The sequence below is a fragment of the Priapulus caudatus genome, unplaced genomic scaffold (assembly GCF_000485595.1).
Source record: "Priapulus caudatus unplaced genomic scaffold, Priapulus_caudatus-5.0.1 Scaffold67, whole genome shotgun sequence".
Lineage (NCBI taxonomy): Eukaryota > Metazoa > Priapulida > Priapulimorpha > Priapulimorphida > Priapulidae > Priapulus > Priapulus caudatus.
The window spans coordinates 61,170-83,968 of NW_014577128.1; the positions used below are offsets into that span (position 1 = coordinate 61,170).

The window sequence follows — 22,799 nt, forward strand, 5'->3', positions numbered from 1 at the left end:
TCTTGCTCACTTTACTCATTTATTCAATTGATTCATCTATATTTATCCTTCATTAATTTTTCATTATTATTGTTATTGGTTACAATTGCATTAGTGCGTCTTGCATGAATTTTTTTAACGAGACTTCGGCAAATCCAATTAATACAGTCTAACTATTAGTGGAATTTTATAGGAGACAGGCAAGGCTTGTCTCTGGCGCCTTGGCGATACTGTTTACCTAGTAATGTTAAGTTATCTGTAACCTGATATACCCTCCGTATATTGGTCTAGCGAAATACGCGGCTTTCCCCGAGACGTACGCTTGATCGCCATACCATCGCCCATGATCGGTAACCTGTAATATTTCTCATTACCATATTGGCGTAGAATTCTCAGCGTTCCTGGCCATACATTCACATAGAGGAAGCCAAATCTCCGCGCGGTCCCGTTAGCAGCCTGCTCGTTTAATAAGCTAACAGACTAAACCAACTAATAGCATGTCAGCGGCGACGGGTAAATTATTAAGTTACGGCTGGATTTTTTCAATTCTAGCGGGCGCTAGGGTCCCTTCACGAAAGCACGCTATGTTCATTCTGGTGCTGCTAATAATCGTCCGTGTATTTTACCGCTTAGCTTTATTGGATTTTTCGCGCCCGCCTCGTTTCTACTCATTTCAACGCGAGCGCGCGCGCTTTCTCCCATCACGACTCCATGTATCCCAACAACTCGGCACCGCGAGCGGCGCACGTGCATACAGTCAACCGCCTGTATATTACAGTCACTAAGGCCGAAAATTCTTTCATATGTACCAGCCGGCCTCTCCGATAGAGATGAACGGCTCTTTGAACTGCTTTGACCTACGAACGGCAGTGCGAACATGTGATACCAGAATTGGGAACATCCGACAGGGTTTAGGTTGGAGGCAGACGTGAGATAGAGGCGTGCTATGGTTGGGCTGGCGCTGAGGTACGCTATCCCCATGTACACGTAATACCCTGTATAACACAATAGAACAAAACAATGAGCGTTACACGCATGCCGCTGGTAAAGAAATATCTGCCGGGTAAAACAGACGCTCTGCTCTAGAAAATACAAAAGGGGTACGCCAAACAATAAGATGGGAGTCCACAACAATTATGGGGGGCGTCCGCAACAATTAAAGAGGAGTCCACACAACACAATATGGGGGCGTCGGCAAGCAATAATTTAGGGGAGTCCACACAACAATCATGGGGGCGTCGGGCCAACAAATATGAGTGAGGCCGCAACATATATGGGGAGTCCGCAACAATATGAGTGAGTCCCAACAATATTAGGGAGTTCCGCAAGCATATGGGGGCGTTCGGCAACAATATGAGTGAGTCCACAACAATATGGGGCGGTCCGGCAAATATGACCGTAGTTCCGCAACAAAATAGGGGAGTCCGCAACAAATATGAAGTGATACCGCACATTATAGGAGATGCCAACAATAGGAGTGAGGTCCGCAAACAATATGGGAGTGCCACATAGAGTGAGTCCGCAACAATAATAGATAGTAGCGAACGTAACGTCCGCGCAACAACATATGGGGGCGTCGGCAACAATATTAGGGAGTCTCACAAACAATGATGGGGAGTTCCGCACAACAATATGAGTGGAGTCGCAACAATATAGGGGAGAGTCCGCAGACAATATGAGTGAGTCCGCAACAATATAGGGAGTCCGCAACAATATTGAGTGAGTCCGGCAAGCAATATAGGGAGTCCGCAAGCAATATGGGGGCGTCGGCAACAAGTATGAGTGATCGCGGTCAACCAATTATAGGCGGGAGTCCGCAACAATAGAGTGAGTCCTGCAACAATATGAGTGAGTTCCGCCAACAATTAGTGGGGAGTCCGCAACAATATGAGTGAAGTCCGCGATAATATGAGTGAGATCCCTGCAAGCAATATGGGGGCGTCCGGCAACAATAATGCAGTGAGGCCGCGCAACATATTCGGGCGAGTCGTCCGCAACAATATGAGTGAGTCCGCAACAATATAGGGGAGTCCGCAAACAATATGAGTGAGTCCGCCAACAATATGAGTGAGTCCGCAACAATATAGGCGGCAGTCCGCAACATATACTGGGCGTCGGCAAGCAATATGAGTGAGGTCCGCAACAATAATAGGGGAGTCCGCAACAATTATGAGTGATCTGCAACAATATGAGTGGAGGGCCCGCCAACAATATGGGGAGTCCGCCAACCAAATATGAGTGGAGTCCGCGATAATATGAGTGAAGTCGCAACAATATGAGTGAGTCCGAAACGAATAATAGGGAGTACCGCCAATAATATGAGGGAGTCCGCAACAGATTATAGGGGGATCGAACAATATATGAGTTGAGTCCGCGATAATATGAGTGAGTCCGCAAATTCAATATGTGGAGTTCCGCAGGCAATATGAGGTAGGCGAGTTCCGAAACAATATAGCGGAGTCCGCAAATAAAATATGAGGGAGTCCGCAACAATATAGGGGAGTCGCACAATATGATGAGTCCGCGATAAATATGAGTGAGTCCGCAACAATATGAGTGAGTCCGCAACAATATGAGTGAGTCCGCGATAATATGAGTGAGTCCGCAACAATATGGGGAGTCCGCAACAATTATGAGTGAGTCCACAACAATATAAGGGAGTCCGCAATATATTGAGGGAGTCCGCAAACAATATGGGGTAGTCCGCAACAACTGAGTGAGTCAGCCATAATATGAGTGAGTCGCACAATATTGAGTTGAGTCCGCAACAATATGAGTGAGTCGCGATAATATGAGTGAGTCCGCAACAATATGGGGAGTCCGCAACAATATTTGCAGTGAGTTCCACAACAATATGGGAGTCCGCCCACAATATGAGTGAGATCCGAACAATAATAGGGGAATCCGTAATAATATGAGGGAGTCCGCAACAATATAGGAGATCCGCAACCAATATGAGTGAGTCCGCAACAATATAGGGGAGTCCGAACAATATGGGAGTCCGCCAACAATATGAGTGAGTCCGCAACATTTGGGGAGGCCGCAACAATATGAGATGAGTCCGCGATAATATAGTGAGCCCGCAACAATTTGGGGAGCCGCAACAATATGATGTGAGTCCGCGATAATATGAGTGAGTCCGCAACAATATGAGTGAGGTCCGCGATAATATGAGTGAGCCGCAACAATTTGGGGGAGGGCCGCAACAATATGAGTGAGTCCGCGATAATATGAGTGAGCCCGCCAACATTTCGGGAGGGCCGCAAACAATATGAGTGAGTCCGCCGATAATATGAGTGAGTCCGCAACAATATGGGGAGGCCGCAACAATATGAGTGGGATCCGCAACAATATGAGGAAGTCCGCAACAATCATACATTGCTCCGGTTACTGGAGAATTGGAGCAAGAGATTCCGATCGTTGTTGTAAATGAGTTAGACGAGGTTTGACTAGCGTCACTAATCATAGGGTGCTTCTCCTGTGGGTGATGCACGCACATCCGTCGAGAGGATTTACTAGACTAGACTAGCGCTTCGCTTTTTACTAACTCGGTCTCTCCGTCAGTATCATACGTTCAGATACGTTCGAACTCTCATTTCATTCTACCTCATGACTATCCATCTCGATAAGCTTGACATGTTTACCTCGAATACAAAATTTAGAGCATTTGTTCATGCACGCACGCCTGCTGCGTGAAAGCGAAGGACGGCGTAAAAGTTTGACAAATAACTAAACCATGGAATCTTGTTGTACTTACACGCCGGCTGCCGGCTGTGTGCGTTTCTATTCCAGAGAGAGGAAATCTTTATTTATTTTCAGTCCTGGATTTCTATGCGCGAGTTGATTACCACGCTGGCTGGCACATCCCGAATTATAAGCGAATCCAGCGTGTCTCGCCTTTCCATCGCGTTTGATACAGGAGGGTGCCGAACTAATACTATCGATGCCACTGATGTAAACGCCTGAGAATGCGTTACGAATCGCGGTGCTCCCAGTAAGAAGTCTTATTAGTCGCAATGACTTCACTATAGGCGGTGTACAGCTAGCATACCGCGAGGCTGGCGATGTATACACTGAACGTCGCAAGACCTAGCTACTCATGCACTGCCTCCCACTCCCCTCCACAGCCGCGCATATACTCTCCGATAGTCACTGCCTATGCATCGACGAACGCTGCGCTCGGGCCTCAAAAAGACTGAACCGGACTCTTAAACTCATTCCGCTGTAGAAAGTAGACACGTCACGTAAATATGAATCCGACATCACATTATAGTTATAAGTAGACGCCGCGATTAGATACGCTCGTCCCGTGCACGCTGGCTGCGCTACGGCATGCATGCTGCCAGTGCATGCAACTAACTATACACGCTGGCTCCATCTCCGTCTCGACTCAAAGCAAGTTGATAGTAAGCAGCGACCGACTGAATTTAGCATAAGTTTCACCGTTAGTATTTAATGTCCTATAAGCCGGTGTAATTGGTTTCGCATATATTCCTTCTTGACACGACAATGTTGCGTGTGCCACGTAGCCTTGTCGTGTTAGCATTCACATTTAACTTAATTTATTCGTCCTGCATTTTCGCATTTTCTGCGAGCGAGCGAAACCCGGTCGCCGCGGCGAGCCGAGTTGCAACCACTTGCTGCCCTCTTCGGCACGATGATATCTTCACGGACTTATATTGGATCGTCTGACATCGCACGCGGCACCCAGCGAATCTACCAGCATCCTCAGTCGCCGCGTTAATACAGAGCTGCGGCGCGTTGCTCCAGTGGACATCTCTCTAATTTCCCATCGCGGTATATCCGTGTCGTGGATTCAATTTCCCTGGCCACTTCGTGCCGCCCCGCCCCGCCCGCCGCGCGCGCCGCCGTCGACTACCGCTTCACACAAACGCCGCGCAAGCAGCAAACGACGGCATTGCTGAAGCCCCTCGTCACGCAGGGCGAGATGCAATCTCAACATCGCGCGCGCGGCCGGGAGCGGTGGCGGCATGCGTACACTAACATGCAATATGTAGGACGGCGGCGTTGACACACTTTCCGAATTCCGTAAGACGCGGCTTGACAACCGGATTTTTAATATTTCAGGCGCAAATGCTTCTATTCAACGTAACGCGATCTTTGGCGTGTTCTGGGAGACAAATTCACCGCATATCGCCATATTCAAAATAACGCCAGGAACAATAAGTGGTCGCTCACAAACATGTCGTCACGTCAATATGTTTACTATATGCACTACTTTTGTTATTGTGTACAGACTCCGTACCGCTTGGTCGACACCTAGTGTGTGATCGAAGGCTGGTCCAGTTCCTACGGGCTTGGACGGGGCACTGTGCTGAATCCGCTGCCACTGAAAATCAATCGAAGAGTCCGTGGTGCCACCGCAGTAACCTTGCTTCGAAGCTACAGTTATAACTCGCATCGGGGAACGCCTCTGCAGCGCCGAATCAATTCGTTCAAACGACGAAGAAAATAAGATAATTCGAGAATTAGACTGCGAACTGAGTTTTTTTGTAAATAGGTAATTTCTGTAATTATTTTATTTCTTCGCGTTAGCACGCTCTCGTCTGCATCAGTCTCGTTTGTAATTTGCTTTGCAATTTTATTTGAAGCGCGGCTGCATGTTGACAGCAAATATTTATAGCGCAGGATGACGCTATTTGTCAAGAGTACAAAACACGATTCCTCGGTGAATAGTTATACTAATATAGTTACGTAAATAAAGCGGTAATTTCTTTGGCATAATGCAATTTCGGTTCTTGAAAATTACTAAATTTAGCAACGTCGCATTCGCCGAGAAAGAATGGCGCACGTTGTTTAATCGATGCGTAACGTTGTGGGCAGTATGTGAGTATTGTGTGAGGATTGTAGATGAGCGTACCCTCGCACGTCGGGGCCGTGCCGTTCCATGATGAGCCGTCACAGACGAGGCAGCCGCTGCTCCTGTCAGGTTGCTGCCTGGCTGGCAGCTGTACTCCAACATGGCGCCCTCATAGTGCCGCATAACGACGGCAAATCGCGCGTGTAGGGGGCCGCCTTCGCATCGCGGACCTACAAGTCCACAACGAGGAGTAGGATGTAGAGTGCTATTCACACACGATTATACAATGTTATCGCACACGCGCACAATGTTATTATATGCACTCGATGGTATTGTTCATGCATGATATTGTCCGGAGTAATATAATAATAGATCTATAATTTATTATTATTCCACTCTGATATTATGATACATATACGAGAAATGATAGAAATACACAATACATTCAAAAGTGTATCTGATTGATGACTGATTTGAACCTCAAGTATACCGGTAATGTAATTACGGACCTCATTAATGGCGTTATTATAATGGTCAACCTTATAACACGCGTATATTTATACATATACGGTTTATGTTGAGATAGAAAAACGTGCGGACTATACATTACCGTTTGGCAAAAATTTCGCAGTATTTATAATAACAACAATGCCTAAACTATTTTGAATATCTCGCATGTCGAAAACATCATAAAAGCAGATCAAAGCTGTCACTCATCTTGCCATCTAAAGGTATAACTTCAAAAATATCTACACAACGCATGGATACGCATAACATAATACGACTAGCGCACACTGGAGGCGGCTGCGACCATTTCCGAGTGATGCACGATATGTATTGGCTCCCTATGAGATAGAAACGCTTCGACATCGCGAATCTCGCTAATGCGTCCCCTTCCTCTTTATTTTCACTCGGCGTTAGAGATGGATGGTCTCGGACATCGACTTCTCGCGTCGCTTGCCACGTGGTCGCTTACTTGGCCGTACTGCAACAAAAGACTTTATACTTAACATTCTTTACGCGATGCTGAACATGTTTCATGCTACAATGCGGAATACGGTAGCCATGTACGAAATAAGCCACAACTAGACCCCACTCGCGCACGCACCACTAAGCCAGCACACGCCACCCACACACACACTCGAGCGCGTATACATACATACATTATGTTTGTTTGTGTATGTGTGTGTGTGTGTGTGGTGTTTGTTGGTGTGTGTGGTGTGTGTTGTGTGTGTGTGTGTGTGTGTGGTGTGTGTGTGTGTGTGTTGTGTGAGTGTGTGTGTGTGTGGTGTGTGTGGTGTGTGTGTGTGTGTGTGTGTGCTGTGAGTGTGTGTGTGTGTGAGAGAGAGAGAGAGGAGAGAGAGAGAGAGCAGAGAGAGAGGAGAGGAGGAGAGAGTGTGATGTGTGTGTGTGTGTGTTGGTGTGCTAGTAAGATTACGAGATTATTATAGTAGTAGTGGTGTAGGTGATAGATGTGTGATGTGATGTGTAGCATGCTGGTGTGTGTGTGTGTTGTGTGTGGGGATGCATACACACACCACACACACACACACCACACACACAACACACACACACACACACACAACACAACACACACACACACCGCACACACACATCACACACACCACCACACCACACATACCAGCCCCCAACGATCACCACACCACCGCACCCACGCACCGCACGCCGCCCCGACGCCAGCCTGACTGGGCTACCGCGGCCTAACAACTGGCCGCCTGCCAACCATCACCCAGCAACACAGCACAACACCATGCACACACGACACCACACACAGCAAACCACATATATATAGTTATATATTAAACAACATCGTGCACACACACAACACACACACAACACAACCCGACTATCACACACACACACATGTCACACAACACCAACCACACACACACACATGCACACCATCGGGCCCACACAACCACTGACACACAACAACACCCATCAAGATGTGCTGTGTAGTGCGTGCGTGCGTGCGTGGGCGTTGCGTCGTGTGTGTGCGTTTGGCGGGGGCTGATGTGTGTGTGTTGTGCCAGTGTGCTGTGTGTGTGTGCGTGTGATTGTGTGTGAGTGTGTGTGTGTGTTGTGTGTGTGTGTGTGTGTGTGTGATGTGTGTGTGTGTGTGTGTGTGTGTTACTCATCACCACTCCGTTTCCTTCTCTCTCTCTTCTTCTTCTTCTTCTCTCTCTCTCCTTCATCTTCTCTCCTCTCTCCTCTCTCTCTCTCTCTTCTCTCTCTCTCTCTCTCTGTCTCTTCTCTCTCTCTCTCTCTCTGTCTATCTTCTCTCTCTTTTTTTTCTTTCTCTCTCTCTCTTTAGCGCTCTCTTTTCTCGCTCGTTTTCCTTTTATCACTTCTCTTCTCTCTCTCTATGCTCACTCTCGCTTCACTCTCTCTACCCCACTCTCTCTCTCACTCCTCTATCCCTCTACTATATAATATATATACTCATATATATCAGGGTGTGTAGCCAGGGTACAATCTTTAGAGCCGGTTTAAATAATCAGTGATTGCGTTATAATGCTATAAATTTATCTATAATTAGCCAACATCGGCTGCTTAGCCAGCTATTACTGCACGTACTGCGCGCTGTTACGATGTGATCAGATTGATGATTTTACGCCATAATTATCTGCAGAGCATTAAAACTCATAGTTGTTTTTTACATTAATCTTTAAGTGTAATCAGTTGTGATTATCCTGTAGATTGCCTCACTATTTTTGAGGGTAATATCTTACACAAACTCAATAGTTTTTGTGCCAGGTCGAAAGATGTTATCTTCTTTAATGCGCTCTAGATGTTATTTAAAGTGCCGGTCGGGCCAATACAGAGCCGGCTACTTCCGACGACGCGACCGGTAGCTACCAACGGCCTGTATATGTAGTGTGTTGGCCCTGTGTCGTGTGTGATGTGAGACCTCTGTGTGTGTGTGCCTTGTGTGTGTGTGTGTGTGGGCTCTGTCTGTGTGTGCTGCTGTGTCGTGTGTGTGCGCTCTCTCTTTCATTCTCAGTATTCTCTTCTCCGCCCGAGGCGAAATGGAAACCATGGTAGAACTCGCGCCACTCCGATTCACTGACGTTACACTAGTAAGAACAACTCACTCGTGGTGGCTGCTGTGCTATTCCTCGACCCCGCTTCGTTATCGTTGTCATCGCCGGAACTTGCATTTCCCGTGACGTCACCGAGGGTTGACACCGCGTCGGCGGAGATCCGGTTTGGCCCGTCATCTGCGCTCGTCGCGGACGCGCGCTGACCGGAAGTTGCCGTTTCCGCTATCCCGGAAGTTACAGACGTGTCGGAAGTTGTTGTGTCATTCGACCCGGAAGACGTCGGTGGAGTCGTCGGAGCGGCGAACATCGGGATGGTGGTGATGGTGGCCACCGTGTGGAAGAACAGAGAGCGTGCGACCGGCGTCGGCGGTCATACACTGTCGCTGGCTGATGCTGCTGCTGGCACGCGGTGAAACAGCGCCGTCGGGCCCTGTAACGAACAAGCACGTGACCGAGCCCTCAGTCGCTGCCGGAAATCGTGACTGGTGTCGCGAAACAAGATGTAGTCAGTCGCGAAAAAATAGCAACAGGAAGCTTTATTAGGATTATCGTTCATTTTCTTGCACGTGGCCATCGCGCTGTAGATTTACATGGATGTTGTATGTAACCATGGACAGATTCCTATGGTCTCTGTTATTTTTTACTGTTGGGATGGGATGGGATGGGATGGAATAGATGGCATGCGATGGGATGGATGGCATGGCATGGTATGGCCATGGCATGGGATAGATGGAAATGGCGGATGGCATGTGGATGGATGGGAATGGGATGCGGATGGGATGCGGTTGCGATTGATGCGGATGGTGATGGCATTGGCATGGCATGGCATGGCATGGGATGCAGATTGAGATGGCATGCGATGGTGTGTTGTCGTACGCCGGTGATGTGTGTGTGTGTTGTGTGGTGTGATGTGGCGTGGATAATGTGTTGTCCCCCGCCCACTCCTGTGTGGTGCCCTGTGTGTGTCGTGCGGTGTGGGCCTCCTGGCGGTGTGTGTGCTCGTGCTGTGCTCCGCCCCTGTGTGTGTGTGGTGCTGTGTGTGTAGTGCTGTGTGTGCTGTGTATGCGTTGATGCTGTGTGTGTGTGGTTCCCTGTGTGTGTGTGTGTGTGTCGTGTGCTGTGTGTGTATATATGTGTGTGTGGTGTGTGTGTGATCCTCTCGTGTGTGTGTGCTTGTGTGTTGTGTGTGCATGTGTATCTGCGGTCTGTATGCGTTTGTGTCGTGCGATGTGTTGTCGTGCGCGCGTGTGGTGTGGGGTGTGTGTGGTGTATGCTGTGTGTGGTGTGTAGTGCGGCGCGTGTAGTGCGTGTTGTATGCCTGTGTGTGTGTGTGATTGTGTGATGTGTGTGTGTGTGTGTGTGTCGTGTGTGATGATTGATGTTTGTGTGTGTGTGTGGTTGCACCGATCTGTGCTGTGTGCGCGTCTTGTTCCGAGTTGTGTCTTCGGTCGTGATATGACCTGTGTGGTGTGTAGTGTGTGTGTGATGTGTGTCTCTCTCATATTGTTGCGGACTCCCCATATTGTTGCGGACTCCCCATATTGTTGCGGACTCTCTCATATTGTTGCGGACTCCCCATATTGTTGCGAACTCCCTCATATTATTGCGGACTCCCCTATATTGTTGCGGACTCCCCATATTGTTGTGGACTCCCTCATATTGTTGCGGCCTTCCCATATTGTTGTGGACTCCCTCATATTGTTGCCGACGCCCCCATATTGTTGTGGACTCCCTCATATTGTTGCGGACGCCCCCATATTGTTGTGGACTCCCTCTTATTGTTGCGTACCCCCTTTTGTATTCGAGAGCAGAGAGTCTGTTTTACCCGGCAGATATTTCTACCAGCGGCATGCGTGTACGCTCATTGTTTTGTCTCTATTGTGTTATACAGGGTATTACGTGTACATGGAGAGTAGCGTACCTCAGCAGCCCAACCATACAGCACGCCTCTACTCACCTCGCCTCCAACCTAACCCTGTCGGATGCTTCCAATTCTGGTATCACATGTTCGGCACTGCCGTCGGTAGGTAAAAGTTTAAAATGGCCGTTCATCTCTATCGAGAGGCCGGCTGTACATGAAAGAATTTTCGCCTTAGTGACTGTAATATACAGGGTTGACTGTATGCACGTGGCGCTCGCGTGCGAGTGTCTGGGATACATGGAGTCGTGATTGGGAAAGCGCGCGCGCTCGCGTTGAAATGAGTAGAAAACGGAGGCGGGCGCGAAAATCCAATAAGCTAAGCGAGTAAAATACACGGCGATATTATAGCAGCAGAATGAGACATAGCGTGCTTCGTGAGGGACCCTAGCGCCGGCTAGGAATTGAAAAATCAGCCGTAACTTAATATGTTACCGTCGCCGCTGATGTATTAGTTGGTTTAGTCTGTTAGCTTATAAACCACAGGTGCAACGGACCGCGCGAGATTGGCTTCCTCTATTGAATTATGCAGGAACGCTGAGAATCTACGCCAATATGGTAAATGAGAATATTACGGTACCGATATGGGCGATGAGTGGCGATCAAGGCGACGTCTGGCGGGAAGCCCGTATTTCGCTAGACAATATTACGGAAGTATATCAGGTAAGTAACTAACATTATTAGGTAAACAGTCATTCCCAAGGCGCAGAGACAGGCTTGCTGTCTCCCTATTAAATTCACTATAAGTTAACTGTATTAATTGGATTTGCCGAAGCTCGTTAGTAAAAATCATGCAGACCACTAATGCAATTTAACAAAACAAATTAATAATGAAAAATTAATGAAAGGATAAATAGATGAATAATTGAATAAATGAGTAAAGTGAGCAAGAGCGAGGGAAAGCGATGGAGAAATGACTAGAGAGATATAAAGAGGTAGGGAGTGAGAGAATGTAAGGGGGAATTAGAGAGGGAAAAAGAGAGAGAGAGATAGAGAGAGAGAGAGAGAAAGAGAGGGGGAGAATGATAAAGAGAGAGAGAGAGAGAAAGAGAGAGAGAGAAAGGCAAAGAGAGAGAGGCTATGCAAGAGTGAGAGCAAGAGAGATTGAAGAGAGATAGATGCAGAGAGAAGAGGCAGAGAGAGAGAGAGAGAGAGAGAGAAAGAGAGAGAGAGCGAACGAGAGGGAGAGAGAGAGAGGCAGAGAGAGAGAGAGAGGGAGAGAGCGCGAGAGCGCGAGAGCGAGAGAGCGAGAGAGAAGGACAGAGAGGCAGAGAACACACACACACACACACACACACACACACACACATACACAAACAAACATATGTATGTATGTATACGCGCTCGAGTGTGTGTGGGTGGGTGTGTGGCTTAGTGGTGCGTGCGCGAGTGTGGGTGTAGGTGTGCTATATTCTCGTACAGGCTACCGTATTTCCCGCATTGTAGCATTGAAACATGTTCAGCATCGCGTAAAAAATGTTAAGTATAAAGTCTTTTGTTTGCAGTACGGCCAAGTAAGCGACCACGTGGCAAGCGACCGAGAAGTCGATGTCCGAGACCATCCATCTCTAACGGCCGAGTGAAAATAAGAGGAAGGGGACGCATAGCGAGATTCCGATGTCGGAAGCGTTTCTATCTCATAGGGAGCCAATACATATCGTGCATCACTCGGAAATGGTCGCAGCCGCCTCCAGTGTGCGCTAGTCAGTATTATGTTATGCGTATCCATGCGTTGTGTAGATATTTTTGAAGTTATACCTTTAGATGGCAAGATGAGTGACAGCTTTGATCTGCTTTTATGATGTTTTCGTACATGCGAGATATTCAAAATAGTTTAGGCATTGTTGTTATTATAAATACTGCGAAATTTTGCCAAACGGGAATGTATAGTCCGCACGTTTTCTATCTCAACATAAACCCGTATATTATAAATATACGGTGTTATAAGGTTGACCATTATATAACGCATTAATGAGGTCGTAATTACATTACCGGTATACTTGAGGTTCAAATCAGTCATAATCATAACACTTTGGATGTAGTGTGTATTTCTATCATATCTCGTATATGTATAATAATATCAAGAGTGAATAATAATAAATTATAGATCTATTATTATTTACTCCGGACAATATCATGCATGAACAATACCATCGAGTGCATATAATAACATTGTGCGTGTGCGATAACATTGTATAATCGTGTGTGAATAGCACTCTACATCCTACTCCTCGTTGTGGACTTGTAGGTCCGCGATGCGAAGCGCCCCCTACACCGCGATTTGCCGTCGTTATGCGGCACTATGAGGGCGCCATGTTGGAGTACAGGTGCCAGCCAGGCAGCAACCTGACAGGAGCAGCGGTGCTCGTCTGTGACGGCTCATCATGGAACGGCACGGCCCCGACGTGCGAGGGTACGCTCATCTACAATCCTCACACAATACTCACATACTGCACAACGTTACGCATCGATTAAACAACGTGCGCCATTCTTTCACGCGAATGCGACGTTGCTAAATTTAGTAATTTTCAAGAACCGAAATTGCATTTATGCCAAAGAAATTACCGCTTTATTTACGTAACTATATTAGTATAACTATTCACCGAGGAATCGTGTTTTGTACTCTTGACAAAAAGCGTCATCCTCGCTATAAATATTTGCTGTCAACATGCACCGCGCTTCAAATAAAATTGCAAAGCAAGATTACAAACGAGACTGATGCAGACGAGAGCTGTACGGAAGAAATAAATTAATTACAGAAATTACCTTTACAAAAAAAACTCAGTTCGCAGTCTAATTCTCGAATTATCTTATTTTTCTTCGTCGTTTGAACGAATTGATTCGGCGCTGCAGAGGCGTTCCCGGATGCGAGTTATAACTGTAGCTTCGAGCAAGGTTACTGCGGCTGGACGCACGGACTCTTCGATGATTTTCAGTGGCAGCGGATTCAGCACAGTGCCCCGTCCAAGCCCGTAGGAACTGGACCCAGCTTCGATCACACACTAGGTGTCGACCAAAGCGGTACGGAGTCTGTCACAATAACAAAAGTAGTGCATATAGTAAACATATTGACGTGACGACCATGTTTGTGAGCGACCATTATTTTGTTCCTGCTGTTATTTTGAATATGGCGTATGGCGTGAATTTGTCTCCCAGAACACGCCAAAGATCGCGTACGTTGAATAGAAGCATTTGCGCCTGAAATATTAAAAATCCGGTTGTCAAGCCGCGTCTTACGGAATTCGGAAAGTGTGTCAACGCCGCCGTAGCATATTGCATGTAGTGTACGCAGCCGCCACCGCTCCCGCCGCGCGCGCGATGTTGAGATTGCATCTCGCTGCGTGCGAGGGGCTTCACAATGCCGTCGTTGCTGCTGCGCGCGTGTGTGACGGAGCGACGGCGGGCGCGGCGGCGGGCGCGGCGGCGGGCGGCACGAGTGGCCAGGAAATGAATCCACGACACGATTATACCCGCGACGGGAATTAGAGAGATGTCCACGAGAGCAACGCGCCGACTCTGTATTACGCGGCGCGATGAGGATGCTGGTAGATTCGCGTGTGCCCGCGTGATGTCGCGTCGAATATAGAGCGTGAAGATATCATCGGTGGCCGAGAGAGGGCAGCAGTGGTTGCAAACTCGCTCCGCGCGGACCGGGTTCGCTCGCTCGCAGAAAATGCGAAATGCAGACGAATAAATTAAGAAATGTGAATGGCACACGACAAGGCTACGTGGCACACGCACATTGTCCGTCAGAGAATGGACATAATGCAAACCAATTACACCGGTTATAGGACATTAATATACTAATCTAAACTTATCTAATTCCATCTCCGCTGGCTTACTATAATTGCTTGAGGCGAGACGGAGATGGAGCAGCGTGTATAGTTAGTTGCATGCACTGGCATGCATGCATGCGTGCGCGCAGCGTGCACGGGACGAGCGTATCTATCGCGGCGTCTACTTATACTTAATGTATGCGGATTCATTAGCGTGACGTGTCTACTTTCTACGCGGGAATGAGTTTAAGAGTCGGTTCAGTCGTTTGAGGCACGAGCGCAGCGTTCGTCGATGCTAGGCAGTGACTATCGGAGATATATGCGCGGCTGTGGAGGGGAGTGGGAGGCAGTGCATGAGTAGCTAGGTCTTGCGACGTTCAGTGTTAACATCGCCAGCCACGCGGTATGCTAGCTGTACATTTGCCTATAGTGAAGTCATTGCGACTATAAGACTTTCACTGGGAGCACCGCGAATTCGTACGCATTCTCAGGCGTTTACATCAGTGGCATCGATAGTATTAGTTCGCACCCTCCTGTATCAAACGCGATGGAAAGGCGAAGCACGCTGGATTCGCTATATATCGGGATTGTCCAGCAGCGTGGTATCAACTCGCGCATAGAAATCCCAGACTGAATAAATAAAGATTTCCTCTCTCTGGGAATAGAACGCACACAGCCGGCAGCCGGCGTGTAAGTACAACAAGATTCCATGGTTTAGTTATTTGTTAAACTTTTACCGGTGCGCTTTGCTTTCACGCAGCAGGCGTGCGTGCATGAACAAATGCTCTAAATTTGTATTCGAGGTAACATGTCAAGCTTATCGAGATGGATGATCATGAGGGTAGAATGAAATGAGAGTTCGAACGTATCTGAACGTATGGATACTGGCGGAGAGACCGGAGTTAGTAAAAAGCGAAGCGCTAGTCTAGTCTAGTAAATCCTCTCGGACGGATGTGCGTGCATCACCCTGGCAGAAGAAGCACCCTATGATTAGTGACCTAGTCAAACCTCGTCTAACTCATTTACAACAACGATCGGAATCTCTTGGTCCAATTCTCCAGTAACCGGAGCAATGTATGATTGTTGCGGACTTCCTCATATTGTTGCGGACTCACTCATATTGTTGCGGCCTCCCCATATTGTTGCGGACTCACTCATATTGTTGCGGACTCACTCATATTGTTGCGGCCTCCCCATATTGTTGCGGACTCACTCATATTGTCGCGGACTCACTCATATTGTTGCGGCCTCCCCAAATTTGTTTTGCGGTCGCTCATTCATATTATCGCGTTACTCACTCATATTGTTGGCGGCCTCCCAATTGTTGCCGGACTTCACTCATATTGTTGCGGGACTCCCCATTATTGTTGCGGCTCCCCTATATTGTTGCGGACTACTCATTTGTTGCGGACTCCCCTATATTGTTGCGCGACTGCCCTCATATTATTGCGGACTCCCCCTATATTTGTTTCGGACTCCCTCATATTGTTGCGGACTCCCCATATTGTTGTGCGACTCACTCATATTGTTTGCGCGGAATCCCGATATTGTTGCGGACTCATCAATTATCGCGGACTCCCATCATATTGTTGCCGGCGTCACTCATATGTTGCGGACTCACTCTATTATCGCGGAGCTCACTCATATTGTTGCGGACTCCCCACAGTTGGGTTGCGGACTCACTCCATATTATTGCGGACTCCCTATATTGTTAGTGGACTCACTCAGTATTGTGCGCGACTCCCCATATTGTTGCGGACTCACTCATTTATCGCGCGACTGCACTCATATTGTTTGCCGCGGACTTCCGCCGTATATTTTGCGACTCCCGTCATATTATTGCGGACTCCCTTCTTTTTTCGTCGACTCACTATATTGTTGGGGACTCCCATAATTGTTGCGCGACTCACTCATATTACCGGACATCACTGCATATTGTTGCGACTCCCTATTTGTGCGGCTCCCTCATCATTATGGTTGCGGACTCCCCTATATTGTTTCGCGACTCACTCATATTGTTGCGGACTCACTCATATGTATCGCGGTACGTCACTCTATTGTTGCGGACTCCCCATATTGTTGCGGACTCACTCATATTTGTTGCAAGACTCAACTCATATTGTTGGGATCCCCATCCCTTATGGGTGCTGCACTCACCTATTGTTGCCGAGCCCCATATTTGTTGCGGACTCCCCTATATTGTTGCGGACTCACTCATTGTTGCGGACTCACCTTCATATTGTTCGGAACTCCCGCTATATGCTGTTGCGGACTCACTCATTTGTTTGCGGATCCCCATATGTGCTTGGCGGCTCACTCATATTGTTGCCGACGCCTACACCATATTGTTGCGGACTCACTCATTTATCGCGACTCACCTCATATTGTTGCGGGACTCCCCATATTGTTGGCGGACTCACTCATATTGTTGGCAGGACGTCAACTCATATTGTTGCGACTCCCCTATATATGTTGCGTGATCTCCACTCATATTGTTGCCGGACGCCCCATATTGTTGCGCGACTCCCCTATATTGTGCCGGATCTCACACTCATATGTTGCGGAACTCCCTATATGTTGCGGAACTCACTCATATTGTTGCGCGACTCCCCTTATATTGTTGCAGAGCTCACTCATATTGTTGCGGACTCCCCATATTGTTTTGGACTACTGAATATTGTTGCCGACGCCCCCATATTGTTGCGGCACCCCTTTTTCCCCTATATTGTTGCGGACTCACTCCATTATTGTTGCGGAACTCCCATAGTTTGTTGCGGCCGTCACTTCATATTGTTTGGCGGACTCCCTATATTTGGCGGCTCACTATATTGTTGCGGACTCCCCTATTATTGTTGCGCGACATCACTGCTATTGCTTTGCCGACGCCCCCATATTGTTGGTGGACTCACTCATTATTGCTTGCCGGACGCGGCCTCTCATTGCGTTGCGGACTCACCATGTTGTTGCGGAACGGTGCCTCATATTGTTGGATTTGTTGCGGGCCTCACTCATATTGTTTGCCGACGTCCCGCCCATATTGTTGTGGACTCCTAATATTGTTGCCGAGCCCCCATTAATTGTTGTGGACTCCCTCTTATTGTTGCGGCGACGCCCCCATATTGTGTGGACTCCCTCTTATTGTTGGTAACCCCCTTTTGTATTCGAGAGCAGAGAGTCTGTTTTACCTCGGCCGATATTTTACCAGCGGCCATGCAGTGTTGTACGCTCATTGTTTTGTTCTTCTATTCGTGTATTACAGGGTTATTACGTGGTACATGGAGTGAGTAGGCGTACCTCAGCAGCCTAACACTACAGCACGCGCCTTACTCACCTCGCTCCACCTAAAGCCCTGTCGGATGCTTCCAATTCTGGTATCACAATGTTCGGCACTGCCGTCGGTAGATGTAAAAGTTCAAATGGCCGTTCATCTCTAATCCGAGAGGTCGGCTGCTTCAGAAAGAATTTTCGGCCATCTATTTGTTTTAGTGACTGTAATATACAGGGGTTGAACTGTAATGCACGTGCTGCTCGCGTGCGAAGTGGTCTTGGGATACATGGGTCGTAGATTGGGAAAGCGCGGCGCGCTCAGCGTTGAATGAGTTAAAAACGGAGGCGGGCGCGAATCCAATAAGCTAAACGAGTAGTAAATACACGGCTATATTATAGCAGCAGAATGAGACATAGCGTGCTTCGTGAGGGACCGTGCGCCGGCTAGGAATTGAAAATCACGCCGCCTAACTTAATTATGTTACGCGTTCGCTCGCTGATGTATTTAGTTGGTTTATCTGTTAGCTTATAAACCACAGGTGCAACGGACGTGCGCGAGTTGGCTTTCCTCTATTGATTATGCAGCGAACGTGGAGAATCTCGCCCAACTATGGTAAATGAGAATATACGGATACGATATGGGCGATGAAGTGGCGAATCCAGGCGACGGTCTGCGGGAAGCCCGTATTTTCGCTAGACAATATTACGGAGGTATATCGAGGTAAGTAACTAACATTATTAGCGGTAAACAGTTTTCCCATGGCGCAGCCAGACAGCTTGCTGTCTTCCCTATTTAAATTACTTAAGTTAACTGGATTAATTGTGATTGTTTGCCGAGAGCTCAGTTTAGTAAAAATCATGAGACACTAAATGCAATTGACAAAAACAAATTATATATTTTGAAAAATTAATGAAAGGATAATTAGATGAATAATTGAATATATGAGTAAGTGCAGCAGGCGAGGGAAGGCGGATGGAGAGATGCACTAGAGAGATATAAAGAGGTAGGAGTGAGAGAATGTAAGGGATTAGGAGAGGGAAAAGGAGAGAGAGAGGAGAGAGATAGAGAGAGAGAGAAAGAGAGGGCGGATGAATGATAAGAGAGAGAGATGAGATCGAGGATGAGAGAGAGTAGAAAGGCCGAGAGGAGAGGCTATGGCTAGAGTGAGAGCAGACGAAGATTGAACGAGGATAGATGGTCAGATGAGAGATGGCAGAGAGTGAGGCAGGGAGAGGAGAGAGAGAAAGAGAGAGGAGCGAACGAGCAGGGAGAGAGAGAGACGGGCAGAGATAGAGAGAGGGAGAGAGCGCTGACGAGCGCGGATGAGCGCGACGAGCGAGAGAGCGAGGAGAGAAGGACAGAGAGCAGAGCGAGGAGCGGAAGCACAGGTGAGAGAGAGAGAGAGAGAGAGAGAGAGAGAGAGAGAGAGAGAGAGAGAGTCTGCGTGTCATTGATGTCTTTCCCGCTGTAAGTATGATTAGCCACGGCAGTACGTTGCAGAGACGCAAACACGCGCAACTTGCGCAAAGACAATCATTACTGTCTGCGTAATAGCCTCGCGAGCTAGCTAATGTGTACAAACACGTTTCACAATTTCCACATGGAGATGAAAACTTCAGATTACATTGTCCGTAAAAGCAGCTCGCAGGACTTGCCTCTGAGTCGCGCTCTAACTGTGTTGGACGCACATAATGAGCGACTTAATGAGTTCTGCTAGAATATTAGCCAACATACAACCCGAGCGCATGCACAAAGTGAACAGAGTAGGTCAAGAGGGAACGGAAGAAAGCTGGAAAAGAAATCTCTCCTCCAACCGCTAGGGTAGTACACTACAACACCCAAATATTCGATCGTACTAGTAAAAAATTATGTCCTTTTAGATTATCATCGAAGGAGTGTGCGGTAACGGCTCCAGTGGCGACATCGCTGTCGACGATGTCGCCATCTACCGGAAGGAATGTAGCAGTCTTACGCCGACAACTGGTAAGCTAGCTTGGCCTAGTATCGGTTACATCGCTTAGTATTAAGAACAAAGACAAGATATAATACAGACGCTCTTTCAACTTAAATCACATGTAAGACTTCCCTCCCCAACACACATGCTTACGGCGCAGGCACACACATGCTCGCGCACACATACACGCACGCACGCACACTGCACGTATACCTAAGCCAACTTGTCGGTGTGATACTGGCGGCTATGAGACAGGCGTCGGTAGCCATGCTTGACAGACATGGTTCGAGTGGTCGATGAGTCTAGAAGTGAATTAATTACGGCACGCACGGATAACAAGCTAAGAGTTGTGACGAACACAACACGTGAAACGTACGTCCTCTGTGCAGCACACGTGGATGGATTCACCTAGCGGCCGTCGCTTGTCTGTATCCTCAGGTGATCCACATTATTACCTCATTAACCTACATGTATCATATACGACACAACATATATCCTCATTAATAATTCCTAGCGAAATTGCCAAGATGAGTGACCGTCGTCGTGGTCACGTGCTAAGCAGGTGAATCCCTCAGCATGAAGCCAGCACGCGCGTCAACGCGGTCGTATATCTGGCACGTCCCGCGCCGTTTGAGACGAGACCGCAGCGTCTATACATAAAGTCAGGGGTTAATAATGACAAATTTGACATTATTAACTCCTGATAAAGCGGGATCAATATTATGATATGATGTAATATTCCATGTATTATAATTAGGCACGCAAGTGTCCGGAGACGCGCGGCTTTAGAAGGCTTTAGTGAATAATTACAGAAGAGCTTGTTGTAATAACGCCGCATAACCCTTTCCCGCCGTGCGGCGCCGAATCTTCTCTATTATGGCCGCCAGGAGGATTCGGCTCTATTGTAACTTCGGTGAAGAATTACGGCGCGGCCGTTTCTGATGATCGCTCGGCGGTTATCGATTCTGATAATGGATTTATTCGCGCGCAATTTGGCGGTTTTAATGATCCCCGTCTCAAATATTCGAAATATTGTTTACTTTATTGATCGCGCGCGTAACAACTTTGCGGCATCGGCGCGCCGCCTGTCACCGGCGAAATGCGCATTTAAAACTGCGTAATCCGCGCAAAATTTCGCTTCCCCCCCCCCGGAGTTATTTCCACGCACCAGGCGGCGAAACCGCTTGACCGCATCAGCGTCGCCCCCTACCCCCTTGCAGCAATATCGTCATCGTTCTCGTCGCAAACAACAGTGGCGACACTTGCAGCGCCGCCGCAACGCATCGACGACCTTGGCAGTGCAAAGGTCGCCGTTATTATTACACAGGGAGGCGATGAGCGTAATTCAATTCAGTAATCACAGCACGCATCGCTGACTCCGGACCCCTTTATCATAACAATCGTAGGAAGTTACAACATCATAGGTCTGAAATGTCACAACTTTTCGAAGTGAATCGTCGTGCAAATGTTATATGTTATTTGAGACTTATGATAGTCGTAACTTGTTGCGATTTTTCTGACAATGCCCCTCCTACCTCCTTGTGTTTATCATCGTGTATATCCTCCTGAGTGGCGTCTGTGCCGCTGTTTGTTTTACTGGTGTCGGTGTTTATATTTTACTAGTGTATATCTGCCGCGCTATTCGACTCAGGGGTTTTCCTCTCTGGCTTTCTCATCTGCTCCTTCTGTATATAGATTAATTACGTCCCCACCACTATTCTCACTCTTTCACTCACCATCGCCCACCCTCGTTCGCATGCCCCCCCTCTCTCTCTTCCTCTCCCCTCTCTCTTTCTCTTACGCTCTATCTATCTCTCGCTCTCTCTTTCTCTCTCGTACGAGCTGTGCAATTAATAACCACGGTCATTAGGAGGTAGCTTGCGGAATTTTCTCTTCTTTCATCATCGATCTTTACAAATCAGCTAGGCGTTGATTATCGGCGCGCTGCAGCACTTATACAGAAAAAAAACATAAAGACAAGCCCATCCCTCTCGCGTAATCAGCTATTTCTAGCTCGTCATCAATCTCCGCGAACACACCTCGCTGACCCCTCGATGGCTTCCCTTCCCGGCTAGATCTCCGCCAACGGAAAATATAGACAGAGTAGATATAGGTACATTATATCAGAAGTAGATAATAGGGATTCTATTTCTACTGATTATCTTTCTCTTCTGATTATATGCGGTATTCCCGTTGTCTTTCGCTATATCCTATATAATGGCGTCGCGCGGTGACGGTTTAAACCAACATCTGTCTGTTCGCGTCTGTTGCGACGGCGAGCGACGCGCGCCTGCGTCGTGTATACGTTGTGGGGAATCAGGAGCGAAGGGAGAAAGAGTCGAGCGAGAGGTTCGCGGCGTGCATGGTTAATTTAGCTTGTTTACGAGTAAAACGTCGCCATAGAGCACCCAGCCATAGCTTCACATGCGGATATTACGAAGAGGAGGAATTCACGATGTGGCGGGCCGGCTTATTTCAAACTGGTTAGGCATGTCACGGGCAAACCTAGATAGCTAGGGAGGTGTGCCTCGCCTCGCCGAACTAAATACAAATTCCAGGGCGCAGTTTTCGCGACGACACAATCTATAGTGTAACATATACACGTTCCGCGCGCACGTTTATCTATCTATCTATCTATCTATCTATCTATCTATCTATCTATCTATTTTTCTATCTATATATCTATCTATCTATCTATCTATCTATCTATCTATCTATCTATCTATCTATCTATCTGTCTGTCTATCTATCTATCTATCGATCGATCGATCTATCTATCTATCTATCTATCTATCTATCTATCTATCTATCTATCTATATATCTATCTATCAATCTATCTATCTATCGATCTATCTGTTTATCTGTCTGTCTGTCTGTCTGTCTGTCTATCTATCTAACTATCCATCGATCCATCCATCCATCCATCCATTTATCCATCCATCCATCCATCCATCCATCCATCCATCCATCCATCCATTCATCCATCGATCCATCCATTCCATCCATTCATCCATCCA

The 22,799-nt window shown here is 47.6% G+C and overlaps 3 protein-coding genes across 3 annotated transcripts in view; 2 read left to right on the forward strand and 1 right to left on the reverse strand.

Annotated features, from left to right (window-relative positions):
* The window catches only part of LOC106821273 (MAM and LDL-receptor class A domain-containing protein 1-like), an 8,273-nt gene extending 7,968 nt beyond the window's left edge, over positions 1-305 (forward strand). The window contains exon 6 of the mRNA XM_014826015.1: positions 271-305. Coding sequence (XP_014681501.1) covers positions 271-305 — 35 coding nt within the window. The remainder of the gene's footprint in view (positions 1-270) is intronic.
* Positions 306-6,701: 6,396 nt separating this feature from the next.
* Positions 6,702-9,292, reverse strand: LOC106821286. Its single transcript, XM_014826031.1, has 2 exons — positions 8,917-9,292; positions 6,702-6,785 (listed from the first exon to the last, which is right to left on the reverse strand). The coding sequence occupies exons 1-2, from the start codon at positions 9,170-9,172 to the stop codon at positions 6,718-6,720; spliced, it is 324 nt and encodes a 107-aa protein (XP_014681517.1). The 5' UTR covers positions 9,173-9,292; the 3' UTR covers positions 6,702-6,717.
* A 2,075-nt stretch (positions 9,293-11,367) lies between these two features.
* LOC106821274 (C4b-binding protein beta chain-like) lies at positions 11,368-17,863 on the forward strand. The gene is made up of 5 exons (XM_014826016.1): positions 11,368-11,446; positions 12,289-12,486; positions 13,032-13,196; positions 13,637-13,804; positions 17,819-17,863. Exons 1-5 carry the CDS (start codon positions 11,368-11,370, stop codon positions 17,845-17,847), a joined length of 639 nt encoding a protein of 212 aa, XP_014681502.1. The 3' UTR covers positions 17,848-17,863.
* Positions 17,864-22,799: the final 4,936 nt, after the last annotated feature.